The sequence below is a fragment of the Thunnus maccoyii genome, chromosome 5 (assembly GCF_910596095.1).
Source record: "Thunnus maccoyii chromosome 5, fThuMac1.1, whole genome shotgun sequence".
Classification (NCBI taxonomy): Eukaryota; Metazoa; Chordata; class Actinopteri; order Scombriformes; family Scombridae; genus Thunnus; species Thunnus maccoyii.
The window spans coordinates 12,672,054-12,691,371 of NC_056537.1; the positions used below are offsets into that span (position 1 = coordinate 12,672,054).

The window sequence follows — 19,318 nt, forward strand, 5'->3', positions numbered from 1 at the left end:
AGATTTCAACACTTCATAATTTCCGAAACGGTTAGGAGGGAAAACATCTCCTCACAGTATCTGATATCAAAGGAATAAAACTATAACACAAATGTTTTTTTTCTTTTTTTTATTGCTGAAGCAAGTACAAACAATAACTTCAAACATTCAAACAAAGTAAATCCACCACATTGTAACTAAAAGACTCATAATAGTCTCTTTTTTTTTTTGGCAGGATTGAACTCATGTGCACTACTGACTGAGAAGAATACCAGGTTACACATTAAGGTTAATTACAGGCATGCAGCTGCAAAAATAGGTGCATGTAAACTGATGATAGACAAGAACTCAGACTGTTACCTGCTTGTTAAACAGAATTACATTTGGTCACTGAATAGTTGCCACAGTGGATAATCACATACATATTCATAGATGTTGTCTGTGCTTATATTACATATTAATGTGATTTTTTAAAAAAGGCAACAAACCCAGATGTTGTTGACAGAAACATTGAACTGCTTGCACACTGTGGTTCTTTGGCTGCAGTCCTGGGCAGAATGTGCTGTTGATATTATTTTCTGGTCTGAGGTGGTGGGATTATGGGTACCAGTTTATGATAAGGCACTTTTATAAGGGGTTTATAGGGTACATAACTGATGGGACTTGTTTCTAAAAAGCCATCGAGTCTGCACTGATAAACGCTACTATATAATTAATAATGGGGTTTTACAATAATCCATCCAGTCTGCAGTTGTAAATGAATGAAAGTTTTTAGGAAATGGACTTTGTTCCGCATGCCTTGCAAAACTTTCCCAGGAAATGAGAGCAGTCTTCCTCATGAATTCAAAAGCTAACTTGGCATGCTCGGAGGTCTGTGAGGCTCCATTTAAAGGATAAGACTTGTGATTTACTATGTTTTTCTTATTCTCAACAAATCTCATGTGCAGAGCCAAACCATCGCTGTAATTACTCTTTGGAGCCGTTTCTAAACAAGCTACGGTAAACAAACTCTTCAGGGAGGAAGGACCGTGTTACTCAGTGTAGCAGTGTGACTTTTTGACAGAGCTCTATGGTGCAGAGGAATAAGATATATCAGACTTTGGATACATGCACAATGTAAGTAGGATGAGTTCATTGTTTGGCTCTGCACATGAGATTTGATGACAGTAAGAAAAATATAGAAAATCACCAGCCTTATCTTATGGGACAGACTGTAGAAAGGGAGATTTCCATTTCTTTTTTGAGTATAAAGCAGATCTAGGTGCTTTATAAATACTGTGAAGGTATGAAAACACTCCACAGAGAAATGCACACAGCCAGTATTCAGAAACTGTGCCTTTAAACGAGCTGTTTGGACTTCCATAAGGTTATGATGTCACAACTATACACTCAGCGTTTGCCTTGGAGGGATGGCCAGCCCCTCCAACGGGACCTCCCCACCCCTCCTGAAAGAAACAAAAAATATGTTTTTTCTACCTAATTTATGTGCACTTGTTTCATTTCAGCTCAATGTGAGAGTCTCTACTGCGTTTTGCTATCACGCTAGTTTCTTTCCTCTCCTCTGCTCTCTGTGTGCTACAATCCGTTGTAGTTGGTTGGACTGTGGTTGGCCTGGGCGTACGTCACTCAGAAAACAGTCAGCCAATCAGAAGAGAGGGACAGACACAAAACAGCCTGTTTCAGGACGACTGAGACGGACGGACTGCATCCACGGCTTGTACGGCTATAACTAGATATTTTTTTTTACCATAAAAACATACAAATGTTTGTAATTATACCACAAAAATGAAAATATTAAAACCGGGAAAGGGGCATAATATGAACTCTTTAAGCACAGTGGTGCTTTGAGCTAAATGCTAATGTCAGCATGCTAACATGCTGATGCTTAGCAAGTATAATGTCCACCACAGTTTTGGAAGTATTTGATGATGATGGTGCAAGATTAAAAGTCAAAGGCTAACCAAAGTTATTACAGTTTATCCTGAGGGGAATATAAATGTGTAATTTTATGGCAATAGCTGTTGAGATATTTCACTCTGGAAATGGTGGATCGATTGACCAACATCCCGAGAGCCTCGCTGCTTCCTTGACAAAAAAGACAAAGCCAGTGTCATGCTGTAGGAGGCTAATGGGTTTCTCACGACTTGACAAACCTTAAGTTGTTCTTATTAATGGCTGAACTGTGAAGCATTAGTAAACTATTTATTAACTATTGATGAAATCAATTGTTACAATTTATAAACCATGCTTAAAGTGTGCCTTATTATAAAGTGGTACCGACTTACGAAACAAATCAAATATGTACAGGCTAATCATCCAGCATCCAGCTCAGTGGCAGTACACTTAAACAATTCAAAGGCTGTGAGAGGGACACCACATCGAGTCAAAACAGTGACTATCATCATAGAAAGCAGTGAGTGTGTATGCTTATGACTGGGTGTAAGCTATGTAACAATAACATCAGAGAAGAGGACACATGTCGGTGTGGTTTGAAAGCAACGTGACATTTAAGCATCCTGACAGCACATCTGAAACTTGCTGTAGCTCTTATTTAAACTTTGTGACTGGGACAGAACAGGCTAATATTGTTTAAACAGATGATTATCACACAATCTATCTAATCACTATCCTTTAAGCATGTAATGTGAGGCGTTTTGCCCTGAAAACCCACACTACTACTGAAAAATATCTAATAAAATCTGATGGAAACATTTTTTTTTTTTTATATTTCTGAGGAAAAGGATGGCTGAGTTAAATTACAGGACAGTGCAAAAGTTACTCATAAAAATATAGCTGGAAGACTTTGACGCAGAAAACCTTTAACATCACTTATCCTGGTCTCTCATCTTTTCCTCGTTCTGGTGGGAACTTCATGCAAAACACAGGTACGCTGATGGGAAATGGATGCACATACAGTAGCAGAGTCTTGTATTTGGTCAGGTAAAGCTCGGATGTCAATAGTTAGGGTCTCACGGCTGCTAATAGAGAGATAGAGAGACACAGATACGAAGAAATCTATTAGTTAATACATCTGTCAATGTTGAATTCAAAACTGCATAGCTTATCAAAGTTTATTAGGTGTTAAATGAGATTGGTCTCAGGGCTGTTAATCAAATCTTTTACATCATTCTTCTGTGTATGTACTGTATGCGCATGTGCATTTGTGCGTCTGTACATCAGTCCTCCTCTGCTGACACGTAACCTGCAGTCAAGTCGAGTCATGACGCTCCTCTGTGTGATTGAAAGCTGTAACTTTGTCATATGCCCTTTACTTCATTCCTCGGTCTATTTCTGATGCAGAACCGGGGAGGTTACAAACAAGGATCGCTATTTAGGGTTGAAGCTGACACTCGATAAACGCTTTTCCATTCCTATTGTTCACTCTCTGGCTCAAGCTTTAGTGGGCTTGGTTTCAGAGGAAATTTGACTTTTGAATGAAGAGGAGGAAAACAGTTTTACTATGCCGACATCAGTGAATGTTAAAAGTCTTTTGTCATGATTCATGCTGTCTCTACAGGCCGTGGTGGCACACGGGAGGTCTTTATCATTAGCACTGAGTGAATAAGCCTGTTGATGGAGCCCGATTTGCTGCCTTAAGAGTTCATAATCCTTCCTAGCAGTCAGTTGTAATGTGAAAATCAAGCAGCTGCACTCTGGTATGCCTATAAGCTCGCCGACACACCGCGCGGCATTGGACAGCCCAGGTGGCACCGGGTGAACAACGCAATGCAAAAACACGACAGCCATCCCGGTCGTCTGGAAGGTTCTTTATACTGGGAAGCAAGGTCAGGGTGAGGGTTTTTCTTTAAATATAGACCACAGTGCCACAGAGCTGAGCCCGCGCCCAAAAATCTCCAGCAGCAGATTTGATTTACAGTGAACAGCTACTCTGGCACAAAGGAAGGTTGGCAGGTTGTGGTGGTTATGAGTCCATATGGGGCCATAAATCAATCACTGCCTGTCCCCTCGCCCAGAAAATGGTCTGAAGGACAGAGACACCTCTCCTAAACTCTCTCTCCCCCAGGACAGATCAGGATAAACCTTGGTTTAACATGTAGCTTATGCACATTAACAGTCAGTGTGGGAAGCAGTATTCACATCATTTACTTACATCCAAGTGGAAATACCACTATATATATATATATATTATTAGTAGTAATAGTCATGGGCCTACAAGAGCATTTAAACTATCCTTTAATATCAGCAAGTTTTTGCTTGTTGAATCATTCCCCCCGTTTATACTGACTACAAAAAGATCATTTCCTAATACACTTCCAATGAATAGAGATGGGGAAAACTTTGTTCAATGCAAAAATATTATTATTACCAAAGTTTATCTGAAACTAATATGAATTGTCTGCAGTCTGAGTTACATAAATCAAGTGAGCATCTTCCAAAGTTACAGTCTTTTTAGAATAAAATTCCTTCACTGCAGTACAGAAACACTGTCTGGGGAGACACAACGAGATTATTTTATTCTAAAAAGAGTTTAACTTTAACTGATACCTACTCGATGTGATTCATTTAGACTGCTGCTCATATTACCTCCTGATCAACTTTAATATATGTATTTGCACAGAATGAAGACTGTGGACTTTGTCCCCCATCACTCACATCAGAGGTTTTTAGGAAGGGATCTTTTAATGGTCAGTTTGAACAGGGGGAAGGATTACAACATGCAAAAACTGTTTCAATGTACTTTACATACGGTGTGAGCATATGGGTATTATTTTATTACAGAATTGAAGAAATGTGATCCGACAGCATCCTTTGCGTTGAAGTATTATCAACAAAATGTACTTAAACTTAAATGTACTCATTATTCAGCAGAGTTGCCCCTGCGGGTGTTATGTTATCATATACGATATTATTGGATGACTCTCGCTGATAAAATAAAATATTAAATAAATAATTTGTTATTTTGCCCTGTGTTCCTGTGTGGACATTATTTGTTTGTTTGTCTATATGTTTGTTCGGTCATGTATTTGTTGAGTCTTGATGAAAAGTCAATGAGTAATAACATGAATGGAAGTTTTCAAGTAAAGAACAAATGATTGTACTTAAGTACAATATTGCAGTATATAAACATTAAACCACTTTTTGCAGTCAATTAAGAAATTACCATTAGTGACGAACTTGCCCTTGCCTCCAACTGTCACCTGTAAACAGAAAGAAATTAAGGAAATTAGAAGAAATAAAGGAAAGGAGAAAGAACATTTGATAAAAAGACCTGTAAAAACGTATTTAGTATTGCTTAATATAATAAACTTTCATTTTGAGTTTTTAGAAGCAAAGCTTCTGATTTATTAAAGCTAACGAGGATTCCTATAAAAATAAATCAAATGAAAAGCTTAATTCATTGTCTCTTCATCTGTGGATTTATCAGAGAGTTAAGAGTGAGAGTGATGGATTTAGTAGTGTGATGTGATGGATATATACAGTATATGACATACTGTAAATAGCATGCGAGAAAAATGTGCTCATACCCCTAAAGATAGATGTACAGTTTTTCTACAACATTCCCACAGATATTAGATGTATTACTTATATAGTGTAGAGACTCAAACGGAAAAATGGAGTGAAATAATGTATCAAACATTTTTAAATCATGTCTATTTAAAAAAAAACACACACACACATCAACCACAGCATTGAAACATATCCACATGCACTGACCAGTACTGTCCTTGCTGTAATATAACTACTATCTTGGCATGAAAAAGCTGTGCAAAGTGCAGCCAAAATGTTCTGTAACAACTTATAAATCACATTCACGTATGACAAAAAGTAATCCTTGTTCCAAATAAACAACCACAACAGAGTCGCTGAAACTTCAGATCCAAAGAATACTATTTATGGCCTCAAAGCCGGTGTGGCAGCTAATGATAGCAAACACATAATATAGTGTATATGTCAGTGTGTGTGTGTGTGGGTGTGAAAGGGTGGAGGAAGGATTAAGACTTTCATATCAATCACAGTTGTCTCTTTCATCACATCAAAATCTTTATTTCCATTTCAGTTCAGGCAACTCCAGCGGAGGTTTGAAAGTCAAAATACATCCTACATTTAATTATTGTATACAGACTTATGAGTTAGGGACAGTATGGAAGTTATTTTTGTGGAATGGGGGCCTGAACCTTTTTATTCACTTTATCAAAGAGTGAAGTGAAGTGCCTACTGTAGTGTTATTTTTATTTCTTTGGCCCCAGTACTGACTTGGTAGAATTTGTTTGCCATTAATAAACAAGAGTACATAAAGAATTTAAGCTGTTAACGGTATTTTTACGACCTGGCCTACAGGAAACCCTGGCACAACTTGAAAATGAGACTCTCCTCTTCCCAGATCCAACTATTTAGGGTTATTTTGGCTTCAGGCCGGTATAACAGCAAACTAACGAACAAAATAGAATTATATGCATCAACCTAAAATGACCAACTCAAAGCAAAAGTAAACAAAAATACAAATCTCTTAACTAAACCGGGTCATAACAATGGAACAATGATTTTCACATGAGCATCAATTGCCAAATTTATAACATTTGCGCCTTCTGCATATTACCAAACACACCTTTATGACCTATGGCGCACAAAAAAGTCATTGTTTGAAGTAACTTTAATACAATTTTTGAGAAATTAGAAAAAGTTAAAAGACCCTACTCCTAGGGTCTATAACCCTCCCTTCAGCAAAAAGATGCTTTTGTCACCTCTCTCCCCCTAGTAATTTATGTACAGTCCCTTACTGAAAGTCATGCATACAGATTTTGATTGAAATAAATGTTTACCCTTTGAATTGACTGAACTGAGAGAACACACACACAGTGTAAACATCACAAACATCAATCAAACCATGCCTGGTGGAATGTGCAATGAGTGTTTCCACAGATCTACAAATTACCTCTTTCACCCATTGATTAGGTAGACTGAATGAAACAAACAAACAAACAAACAAACAGGACCACATCACTAGAAGCCTGAGAACATTAACATCGTCCTCCTCAACAGTAGAGATGTGTGTGTGTGTGTTACCTTGGCAGGCGTAGAGCTCTTCTTGGTTTCCCACATGCCACGTTTGTTACCAACATCACCTGGTTTCGCATCCTTTGACAAAAAAGACCAACCATGACCATATTAGTCTCATACAGTGGTGGAAGATGCATTCAGATCTTTTACCACTATAACAATGTAAAAAATAAATGTGCAAGTAAATGTCCTGCAATCATTTTTTTACTTAAGTGAAAATACTGTCAAGTTTTCTTAGCAAAAAGTGCTTAAAACATTGAAAGTAAAAATACTTGTTCTTCAGAAAACTGGTCCCTTTGAGTTGTAAATGATTATATGTGACATTATTATATTCTTAATACTTATGTATTAATGAGTAACCAGCATGTTTCTGTCATTAGTTTTAACTAATCTTTCAGCGGATCACAAGATACTTCTGAACGGTGGTAAGATGATTAATCAGGTAGGCAAAAAGAACTTCTGCTGGAAAAGTTGTGTTAGTGTTTTGGACTTTTCTCTGATATTTGCTGTTGTTTATTTTGTTTATTTTCTTTGCACAATATCAAATATGAGATAAGATACAAAAGTCAGATGCAAAAATGAGAACAGAGATGTGCAGGCAGAGCCAAAAACACAAATTGTGTATCGTGCAGCTCCACTAGCTCCCAACAACATCTTATTTCAGGAGCAAAATATTTACAATCAACATTCATGCACTCATCTGTGCAAACCAGAATATATAATACTGTTCAAAAAAGAAAAATACTAAGAGTTTACAATGACAAATTTAACATATTATATTATAATACATATACAGTATAAACCTGGAAGTTGAATTCCAGATTATAGGACCTCTAACAGAAATTCAAAATAGCTTTTTCTGTGAAATATTGGATAATTTTATTTTTTGTTTTTAAGTAACCTCATCTGAGACATTAAGGGGGGAAATCTCTCTTTGTTGGAACTGTAAATAACTCATCTGAAATGTGACACACTGCTTTGTGGGAGGAAGTCACAGGCCAAAAAGGTTTGGAATAACTGGTTTTATCTTTGACAATGAATTGTGCTTTATCAGTTTATGTGTTTTTTATAATGTAAATATATCTGTCAAATAAATGTAGCGGGGTAAAAAGTACAATATTTGCCTCTGAAATGTAGTGGAAAGTAGCATCAAAAGGAAATACTACAAGGAAGAATCTTAAAATTATACTTAAGTACAGCACTGAAGTAAATGAACTTAGTTATTCTCCACCAGTGATCGTACGCAATTATGATTTCCATATTTATTATACTGCTGATCATCAACTGATTAGTGGTAGTTATGGTGAAATGTGTGTAAAGTGATACCTTCAACAGTTTGAGGAGTGGACAGCAGGAAAAGTTTGAGTGAGGAAAGCTGAGAAAGGAAGTGCAGTTACAAAGGGAAAGAAAATGAGAAAATAATTACAGTAAACATACAAAAGACAGAATATAGAAGCTCAGCTGCTGTACGGCTTCTTCCCATCAGGGGGAAGTGTTGCCGCATGAGTAAAGCCAATGTCACAACCGCTCCTCTGGCCAAGACGACTGACACTAAAGATATCTCACTCATAAATTTCCTGTTAGAACAATGTTGCACGTCATCCAACAGGCTTCTGCATGCGGACATAGTGTAATGTCTCCAGAAGACCTGGCAGAATCAGCAGCTGGTGTCCTTCTTTAAGAAAGGGACACAGCGTGAAACAAGTGCCCAGTTACAAGTGACCTCACTGATTTAATAATGACTGACATAATATTAAATAATCTAAATTTATATTCAATATGTACTTGTTTGTTTCGTCTGTGTTGTGAAGAAGGGTAATAATGTCCTTGTATGTGACAACTTTAAAGGGACATGACCTTTTGCCCTTGCCTGAAGGAGACCTTAAATATGGAGTCACAGATTACTGTGTGAAAGTACTGTGTGGTTGGTGGGCTGAAATATAATGTTGAAATACCTCCTGTGGTCAGAGTGAGTGATGTATAGACGTCTGTCCAAGCAGGCGCTTTGGCATTCAGCCACCTGACACACAACTGCTGCTCAGTGTTTTGTGGTTGGACTGTTTTAGGCAACAGTGGAGAATATTATTCTAGTTCTATGCAATGATTTCTTAAAGGTTTGTGCTTAAAAAAAAAGAGAAAACTTTCACACCATGTATAGAGTAACACACAGAGGGGTTTTGGTAGCAGATGCTGTTAAATGAAGCGTCCATGTGGTGTCACTAGACTCCAGACAGCAACATCGTCCAGTTGGAGCTCTGATACAATGGCTGCGGCCAATAAAAGACTGGCACGTTGATGTGCAAATGAGCCCATTAGCGTGTACAGAATATCGAGGGATTACTCTATTGAGCTATCACTGGTGTCTAATTTACAATAGTGACTGTGTGTGTGTACAAGACAAGGATTTATCAGGCCTTACTGCTGGCTTTGCTGCTGTTGGCGATGCTGCTCCTGCTGCTCCTGCTGCTGGTGCCGGTGTTGTCTTCTCCGCCTCTGCAGGCTTTGCCATCCAACTGTTGACACGTCCGGCAACGCCTCCTTTGATACCAGCCAAATCCTGGGAAAAAAAAGACATCTCAAATACTCGATCACGATTCAGAAAATGTGTCCATGCATCTCTCTTTCTCTCTCTCTCTCTCTCTCTCCCTCACCTTATTTGCAGGGGATGGACTTTCAGAGGAGCTGCCAACGTTGCCCTTCTCCCACATGCTCTTGATGCTGCGAGTGCCTCCTGTTGGAATATCTGCCATGGGAGACTTGGGGGACTTGGGATCTTTGTTTCCCTGTGGACACAAAGAAGGGAGGATGGATTTACCTACTTTTTTTAAGGGCAGAAACAGCAATACATTGACTGAAGATTGTGAATTATACTGTTGAGTCTCACCTGGATGGCAGAAGTGTACTGTTCCAGTCTGTTGCCTATCTTGGAGACAATTGGAGTGTGTGACACTCTGGGTGTACTGCTGCATGAATGAGCAACACAATGGATATTAGTATGGCTCACCAGTGTAGGAGAGCCTGGTTTGTTCATTTATTTACCGTATTTTTTTAACAGATGAAGCACTAGATTGTAAAATACCTTTTATTGCTCACCTTTTCTGAGCTGATTTGCTCAAGAATTCTGCTTTCTCCCCAATCTGTACAAAATAGCATGGTTTAAATTATAAACTCGTCTGTCATTAACATGCAAAAATACATTCTGCCGTGGACAAATTGTCCTGGCTTCCTTCTCCCAGACGACCTCACTGAGAGGAGGATCAGTCTGTCTCTGGGAAGGTCTATCTGTTCCTGAACACTGTGTTGGTTGGTGCCTGAGCGATTGAACTGGAAAGTTTGGCTGTAGGGAAGCCAGGATACACACACACATATATACACACACACGCACAGCTCAGACACACTCATACACACACACATGCACACACACACACAGCCTGGTCTGAGCTCCGGGCTGAGAAATGCTGTGCAGAATGAATTATACCTCCCATGTACACGCACAGAGTCACACAGACACACAATTCTCAACATTCCTCCAAAAATACTCCAGCAAGAAAATTACCCGGTCATGGTCTTGTTCCACTGTAGCCATATTTGAATACAGCACAGACGCCAGATCACATCTTTTTTTCTTTTTTTATCCTTGTCTACTAAGAATATACTGCGAGTATCGGAGGAATTAAAAACAGAAATTGAAATGGGAACAGCAAAACAAACACATCAGGCCACAAAACATGTTTGACCATAGAGGGAAGAGTGTGTCTCTTGTAGTGTCTCACACTTAGATACAAACAGGAAATGACAACCCTTGTAATGTGATCAAGTATAAAGACACACTGGGAGCAATGTTTGATTAACTTTAAACTCAATTAATTTCATTTAACTGGGATTTACAAACATCTGGCTGCACAGATGTTTGTAATGTAATAGAGACACTAATGTTAGAAGTGGAGTGTGTGGCTCCATTGAACTGTATACAACTGAAAAAAACTGCATAGACATAGTGTACCATATAACTGTGTTGTATAGCCTATTAGATTTGGATCATTTTAAAAGGTCAGTTTACTAAAATGATAAGAAATATATATATAGAGAGAGATAGTTTTGTTTTTATATATCCAGGTTTTGAGATATCCGTCTCTGAGATGGTAGATGCTTGTGTTTTTCACTTGTGATGGTCACAGCACTGGAAAATTACATTTAAAATTTAACAGGAACATCTTTTTTTAGAGTTGCTACTACTCTGGATAATCCACAGAACATGCTCTCAGCAGTTTTCATGTGAAGTATTTTTTGGTTACAGTTGCTCCAAATAGAAACTGTTAAAAGTGAGGTCTGTGGATCAAAATCCAAAGTAACCAAGATATTGCTTCTTGAAATGCACCTTGACATTTTCAATGCTGTGAGCACCTCAAACTCTTATATCAGAGTAGTAATGTCAAATATCTCAAAATCTTGGCAATAAAACCAAAGCTATCTGCAGAGCTAGTTTCCACTTCAATTACTGTAATTGAGAACATGTGTTATTTGTCATTTGGGTGAATTGTCATTTTAAGATTTAAATTATAGTGAAATTAAGTTGTTCTCTGTTGTGCTGGAGACCTTCTGGAACAACTTTAACTCTACCTCACCTTAGAGGAGCCTTTGGGACTGACAGCAAAGCTGGGTTTGACAGACTCTTCCTCCATCTGCTTCTTCTTCTCTGCAGCCTCCGCCCTCCTCTTCTCTATCTCCTCTTTCATCCTCTTCCTCTCCTCCTGTTACAAAAAACACAACTTTCTGTCACACTTTTGTTATTGGTTACAAACAAATTGCCCTCAGAGTGAGTCTTTCTCTCTGACCAACGATAAATGACATACAACCAAATCAAAATTATGATTTTCACCTTCCAAAATAGTTTTAACAATGTGGAATATTTGCAGTTAATTCCTTAATGTTAAGTCCATCCCCACCTGTTCTTTGTTTTTCTTGTCCTCCAGCTCTTGTTTCTTCTGCTTCTCCTCCTCCTCTAGGATCTTCTTCCTCTCCTCTCTCTTCTTCTTCAGCTCCTCCAGCTCAGCCTCCGCACCCTGCTGCTTCTGTTTCATCTTCTCAAATTCTTCACTTTCCGCATTATTTCGCCGGCGCTTCAGCTCCTGCAGCTTACGCTCAGCCTCCTGTTGCTCCGCACTGTCTGCCTTGGAGGAGGGAACGTTGTCCCTGGTTGCAAACACACAAAATTACTCAATGCAACACACATGTACACATACACACATGCTCCTTAAATATATTAAATGAGTTGAAACTAATAAACACCGAGGGTATTTTTTCTAGGAATGACGGTGTATTTTGTTTTTTAGGACAAGAGTCATTCCAGTCTAAATGTGCACACCAAAGCTTTGTGAGTCTTTATTTAGGCACAATGGCACTTTTAGCATGATGTTTACCATGATCACCATCTTAGTGTCGCATGTTGGCTTATTAGCATTTTCTAAATGGTACAAAACACATCGTGTATCTGAGGCTGATGGGAATGTCATTAGTTTTGTAGGTATTTTATCACACATTGGACAAATGATGGTGCTTAATGAAACGTCAGGGGATCACCAAAGTCATTCCAATTCCCTCTGGGGGGACATGAATATATGTACCAAATTTAGTAGTATTCCATCCAATAGTTTTCCAGATATTTCACTCCAAACCACAAAGGTCAACCCCATGGTGACAAGGAAAACTCGGGGGATTACCAAAGTCATTAGGACTCATCCTCTGGGGACCATGAATGTCTGTACAAAATGTCGTGGCAACCATCCAGCAGCTGTTGAGATATTTTTAGTCCAGACCAAATAGTGGAATGACCACCATTGCCATCCACAGGGCTTTAAAAAATACATCTGAATTTCCAAAGTCGGCCTCTTATCCAAAGTCTTAATGTAATAGCAAGAACAAGAACATACAAAGATGGAAAGGATTAGAGTTGGAAAGGTGTTTTAAACGTATACTGTCATACTGGTTTGAGCAATCTGGCAAGCTTTACCTTGATGTCTTCTCTGTTTTCTTGAGTTTATTCTCAATGAGAGCTCCATTCTGTTTGGCTGGTTCATTCTTGCAAAAAGGGAAAAAAAAGTTAGACGTCAAAAAACAGTTCCTAAACACATCTTTGATACTGATACTTTTATATTCAACTTTTATCTTACCTTTTCTTTAAAACCAAATTTCTTCAGCTTCTCCTCCTTCGTACACACAGAAGACAGAAATAGAGCAAAATTAATAAAATAATGAGAACAGCTGGACCCGTTGAGACACATAATGTCAAAGGCCCCACAATAAAGCTTCAGTATGAAACACTGCTGCAGTCAAAAGCCTGGCAGTGAATGCGATACAGATGTATGTTGAAGACACATCACACTATGACATCCACCTCTTTTATCCTTGCGACTAGCAAAACACTGTGACCTGTGACCACTGCAAAATTCAATCATACAGAAAATATCTGCGAAGTGAGAACACAGCCTGGACCAAATCAAATGTGGTCCCCATTGTCACTTAATCTTTACTGTACAAATGGGGACATCAATTCCAGTGTTTTTTTGAAGTGACATTTGGTGGAAAAAAAATATAAATCACATCAATACCTCCTCTTTCTTCTTCTTCTCTTCCAGCCCCTTCTTTTTGAGTTTGTCCTCTTCCTCTTTCTTCTTCTTCTCTTCCATCTCTTTCTTTTTGAGCTTGTCCTCCTCCTCTTTCTTCTTCTTCTCTTCAGCCTCCTTTTTCCGCTTTTCCTCCTCCTCTTTCTTCTTTTTCTCCTCCAGCTCTTTCTTCTTCTTCTTTTCTTCCTCCTCCTTTTTCCTCTTCTCTTCCATTTCTGTCTTGCGTTTTTCCTCCTCTTCCATCTTCTTCTTTGCCTCCATCTCCTTTTTCTGTTTTTGCTCTTCTTCTTCTTTTTTCTTGCTTTCCTCCATTTCCCTTTTCTGTTTTTCTTCTTCCTCTTTTCTCAGCCTCTCTTCCTTTTCTTTTTGTTGTTCTTCCTCCTCTGCTCTCTTCTTGCTTTCCTCCTCTTCCTTTAGCTGCCCTTCTTCTTCTTCCTTTTTGAGCTTTTCCTCCATTTCCCTTTTTTGCCTTTCCTCTTCCTCTATCCTCTGCTTTTCTTCCATTTCTTTCTGCTGTCTTTCCTCTTCTTCTTTTCTTTTCCTTTCTTCTTCCTCCTTATCAACATCAGGAACAGCCTCCTCTTCAGCATCTTTCTTTGCTAAATCGGGCTGCTCGACTTCCTCCTATAAAATAAGTTGTATTTGTTTTCTGTCAATTTCTGTACATACGTCAACAAAATAAAGTTAGCAGAAAGCTCAGATAAGAGTCCAAACCTCATTTCTTGTGGTCGGTGTGCTCGATACCTCAACAGATTCCTGCAAAGAGAAAAAAACATCAGCTAGGAACAGAATAATGTCACCCTATACAGTCTTCTGCATATAACATATTCCCGCTAACTTAAATACACATTCTGATATAGATAATGCCAGATTATCATCTTTACCTTCTCCTCTTCCTTCTTGTGTTCTTCCTCTTTCCTCCAGGAGTTAGTATCAGTGTCTGCCACCTCCTCTTGGGCTGGTTTCTCCTCCTTGTTCTCCTCCTTTTCCTCTGTTTGTTGCTGTGTGCTGCTGCTGATGGAGGACTGCTCTTCTAGTGTGCTATCTGTGCCGTTGGTGGTGCCAATAGTGGGGTCAAGCTCCTTCTGTCTTTCCAGGGCCTCCTGCATTCTCCTCTTCCTGCGCTCCTCCCTCTTGGCTAGGCGCTCCAGCAAAGCCTGGTCATCATCTGTACCTTCAGCGCCGGTGTTGGTAGTGGAGGATTCAGTCACTGTCTCACTGTAAAGATATGAAAACCACTTGTTCATGAGCCCAATCCAAGTCAAATCTCCAAATCCCCATTGCAATCAAACCTCTTGTACGATGAAGCGTGATGAATCCACATCTTTGATTGGATCTTTGTGTTGTGGCTAACCAGGGGAAGTATCAATCAAAAAAACCACTCAACCATTGGAAGAAGTCCCCGAATCTGTGGCTGGAGGCGATTATCAATTCCAAGAGTTTAAAATTGGCACTTGTGTTGCTGCGAAGACTGTTTTTCCAAAACAATGTCTAAGACTGATTGAATTAATGTGGATAAAGAAACACATTTTCCCAGTGCTAGATAGGCTGTATACATACATTTGCCTGATTCAAAAACATTTCCCAGCTGTTTAAACTGTCTTCACTGTAGACTTTGGGACAGTTAGGTTGGCCATGATTACAGCTGCAACGATAAGTTGATTAATCAAATAGTCAAAAACTAATAAATTAATCGGCAGCAATTTTGATAATTGATTAATTGTTTTTTAAGAACATTTAAGAAATTTGTGGTTTGTGGCGGATAAATATTGACCACAGCCCAATATTTGAGAAAAAAAGTGAGGTAATTCAATCTGAACACACCATTGTGCTGTATCTGTTAAAAACTGTGGCCTTGAGGTGAGAAAATAATTGACTGACTTTCTCCATACAACAGAACTCAGCCCAAAGATTTATAACAGCTAAAAACAACTAACTGATAAACAACATCAACTTCTGTGTGATATTGTTTGTTTCAGTACAGTTAGTAATGTTTCAAAAGCCACTAAAATCATATAATTTGGACAGGTGTCCTGTTGGAGAGCTAGCTTTGTTGCTAGTGATGAAATTATTGAAACCAAAACCATTCACCTTTGCAACAAAAATAGACTCAACTGCTCTTTTTCTCTGTTTTGGTGTACAGGCAGTTTGTTGGGTAACTTTACTCTGAAGACAGCAATTACAACAAAAGTCAAAAGTTTGTTTCTTTGTCTTAAAATCTGAATGACGCCTCCAAGTTCCCCTGGTTTGCCACACTACACGTACTGAATATGATTTTGCACCTGTTAGTGTTGATCACATCACCAGTTCCAGACGGCTCCATGTCCCTCATCTTCTTCCTCTCCTCCCTTGCACGTCTCCTTTGCTCCCGAGCTTCCTCATCATCATCATCGTTGGTGTAACCCCCCCTGAAACATCATACATACAGGTACACATTACAGTACATGTTAAAATACAATGTGTTAGTTAAAGAATCTGATTATGTTTCTGTATTTTACTCTAAAATGAGACACCAATTCAAAACAAAAACTTAATGCCAATACTTCTAAGGAACTGAAAATAGTGAAGTTGTGCCGCCAGTTACATAAAGTATATTTTGAGGTTGTAATCATCAGTATTATTGCCTGCAGGTAGCAAAACTTTCCTAAAATAGATCTTTATTAACAAATGTAAGGCAAAGAGAGGCAAATTTATTTGTATAGCACATTTCTTAAACAGAGGCAATACAGTGTTTTAGATAATACATTAAAAAGAAAAAAAAACATAAAACATTAAAATGCTAATTAAAAGAACAAAAACAGCATTCATGATTATACATTTTAATATAACCAGAAAATCACCCATACACTTTTAAACCAGAACAAGAAAACATAACTTTGTTTTTAGTGATGTAAATATGTCGGTAGCCTCATACCAATATACTAATCCACTTGAGCCAGTGGTTTCTAACCTTTTTGGCTTGTGACCCCTTAAATAAAATGTATGCCTACTTGTGACCCTTGATCCCAGGTTATGGCCTTTGTGTGGACATGCAGTATGTTGTAAGCTGATCAACCAAAAAAGGATTTTCCCTCTCCGATTGTTCCATTTAAATAAATAGTGGTTCCCCCCAAGTTGGGAACCACTGATATAATCCATACTGTCTCAAAATGACCTCAAAGGACATGATGGAGATGGGAGATGCCACAATAGAGGGAAAACAGACTAAGAAATAATAAGAAGCACACACTCTACATGTGTCTGAGATCCAAATGTCACATTGGATAAATTGAGAATATTTGAACAAAATGATCCTCTTAGCATCTAATAATGTAACAAGCACATCGAATTGGAGACAAAAACACTGCCGGCAAGAAACAGAGTAAAAAAAAACAAAGAAGATAAAGAGATAAAGATGAAGACAAAATCACCAACACAACGTGAAAAAAAAAAACTTTCTGGAAAACAAATTTTCTCAATTATAGAGATGAGAAGGTTTGGAAATGATGCCAAAATCTTTGCCCGCTATCCTCCCCATCTCTCTCACATCCTGCTGTTGACCTTCATCCAACTGTTAGTACATCCACACACAGTCAGAGTTTGAGCATGCCAGGCTGTATCTTTCCAAGCATTACCAGGCTTTATGAGGCAGGGAGAGAGCTTGAAATGGCCCATTGATAGAGCACGGGTATTATTTCCCTCTGCTCTTCCTGAATCCGCAACACAATGATTTACAGATGTTGCGTGAGGAAGAGGTGGATGGGAACCACAAGAATCCTTTCTGTCTTTAAAACAGAAACAAAGACCCAAACGAGGCGGAAATCCAACAAATCCTCAGGCAAGGCACATCCAAATGGCATAGGTCGCCCAGAGAAATCATTGAGGAAGTAATTCAATTAGATATTACTCCACCCAAAGCCAGAGGCCTACTGTGAGAGGTCTGTCAAAATGTTACAGTTACATTTCCAGATGACCGTCCTGAGGGACATGAAACATAATAAATAGAGGGAGAGAACGTGATGAGGTCTACTTGGCTAACAGGAGGACTGAGTGAGATGAAGAAAAGAGACTAAAAGCTCCACTCAAGCTGTCAGAGTCTGAAGCATTCACAGAAGGCTGAAATAAAAATGGCAGTCAAAACATTCCAGCGTCTGCAGCATTTCCACGGGCTGCAGAGAGGAGCTGAGAGTCGGGAGAAGCTGGGTTGGCACAACTGGCAGGGTTGGCTGCAAAGACTGTGAGAAAATTGCGAGGAACGTTGTTTTCACTGGCGCTCTGATGGTACATCTGATATGATGCAGTAGCACACAGAAATGGACCTCTGAACTGGCAGAAAATTATTTGTGTTGAGTTGTGATTGATTGATCAGGTCATGAATAAATTTCACTATCATCCCTTAAAGGATGTTCTATGTCTTTAATAAATCTCATGAAAAACCCAAAACCACTGGGGCACTGTAGATTTAACAAAAATTACTCAAACACGAGCAAAATGTGCTTTTTGGGGGGGACTATTTTCAGCTGCGGAGCAATACAGATTCCGTGAACTAGTGAGTATCTATAGCAGCAGTACAGCGTATGTGGGTCTGATTAAAAGTAAATTACAAAGCCAATGTTAATTGTAATTAAAGAACATGTTACCCATGTAACCATTGATGTGTTTTAATAGTTTTTGAGCAATAGCGCAACTCTTTGGCATAGAGGAATAAACTATATCGTTGACTACACAGGCAGCGCTTATTAGAGGAATCAATTCATTGTTGGTTTTGTTTTTTTAATGGGATTTGTTTACAATAAGAAACACATATACTCCACCATCACCCAACTTTTGGACTATGCAACACTGAATAGTGAAGTTAAATTAAAAGTATGAATAAAGCATATTAAAGGTAATATGCAATATCAATGGTGCTGTAACAAATGCCCATGCGGTAAAATCTGCACAGAATTTCTTTTATCTTGACCAGAAAAATTACCAGAGCAAATTTATGAATGAGTATTGGGATGGGACACTTTGATATCAACATGTTCCATGTTTTCAGAAATACCTCTTTTCCCTCTTTTCTGAAGTCTAAAAACAGACAGATTGATTGCTGAGAAGTCTGGATCTAAAACCATGGTAAATGGTAAATGGACTGCATTTATATAGCACCTTACTAGTCTTCTGACCGCTCGCTCAAAGCTCTTTACACATTCCAACATTCACTCATTCACACACACATTCATACACTGATGGCAGAGGATGCCAAGCATCAGGAGGAGTTTCTAACGCTCATTCATACACCAGTGGCACAGCCTTAAGAAGCAGTTTGGGGTTGAGTATCGTGCCCAAGGACGCTTTAACATGCGGACTGGAGGAGCTGGGGGTTGAACTGCCGATCTTTCAATTAGTGGACGACCCGCTATACCTCTGAGCCTCAGCCGCCACTTAAATCATCAAATCCATTTGCTGTATCTCTTTGATTAATCTTGAGAGTTTAATATCTGTTTGCTCATCTAATCACAACGTGTCCCAATGTATGAAGCTTATTTTAAGAGGCTCAGTAATCAAGCAGCAGCTTACAGCCACAGGTGTCTGCAGTTATGCAAATTACTCAGTTAATTAGTTACCCTGAGATGAGATCCCCAAGCGTTAAATTGTTTTATTATCAAACTGTAGCTCCTGAACTACTTGAGTTGTACTTACAGCATATTTCCACTTGTCTTAACTTTTGAAAA

The 19,318-nt window shown here is 38.7% G+C and overlaps 1 protein-coding gene across 1 annotated transcript in view; it reads right to left on the reverse strand.

The window, feature by feature from the left end:
• Positions 1–951: 951 nt before the first annotated feature.
• Positions 952–19,318, reverse strand: part of cald1b (caldesmon 1b) — a 30,779-nt gene continuing 12,412 nt past the window's right edge. Inside the window, exons 3-18 of the mRNA XM_042411719.1 lie at positions 15,905–16,030; positions 14,507–14,840; positions 14,337–14,378; positions 14,106–14,246; positions 13,608–13,673; positions 13,170–13,205; positions 13,010–13,077; positions 11,946–12,192; positions 11,625–11,750; positions 10,093–10,136; positions 9,884–9,962; positions 9,651–9,782; positions 9,419–9,556; positions 7,006–7,077; positions 5,102–5,138; positions 952–2,957 (exon numbers count right to left, since the gene is read on the reverse strand). Of these exons, the coding sequence (XP_042267653.1) occupies positions 2,941–2,957; positions 5,102–5,138; positions 7,006–7,077; positions 9,419–9,556; positions 9,651–9,782; positions 9,884–9,962; positions 10,093–10,136; positions 11,625–11,750; positions 11,946–12,192; positions 13,010–13,077; positions 13,170–13,205; positions 13,608–13,673; positions 14,106–14,246; positions 14,337–14,378; positions 14,507–14,840; positions 15,905–16,030 (1,705 nt within the window). The 3' untranslated portion in view covers positions 952–2,940. The remainder of the gene's footprint in view (positions 2,958–5,101; positions 5,139–7,005; positions 7,078–9,418; positions 9,557–9,650; positions 9,783–9,883; positions 9,963–10,092; positions 10,137–11,624; positions 11,751–11,945; positions 12,193–13,009; positions 13,078–13,169; positions 13,206–13,607; positions 13,674–14,105; positions 14,247–14,336; positions 14,379–14,506; positions 14,841–15,904; positions 16,031–19,318) is intronic.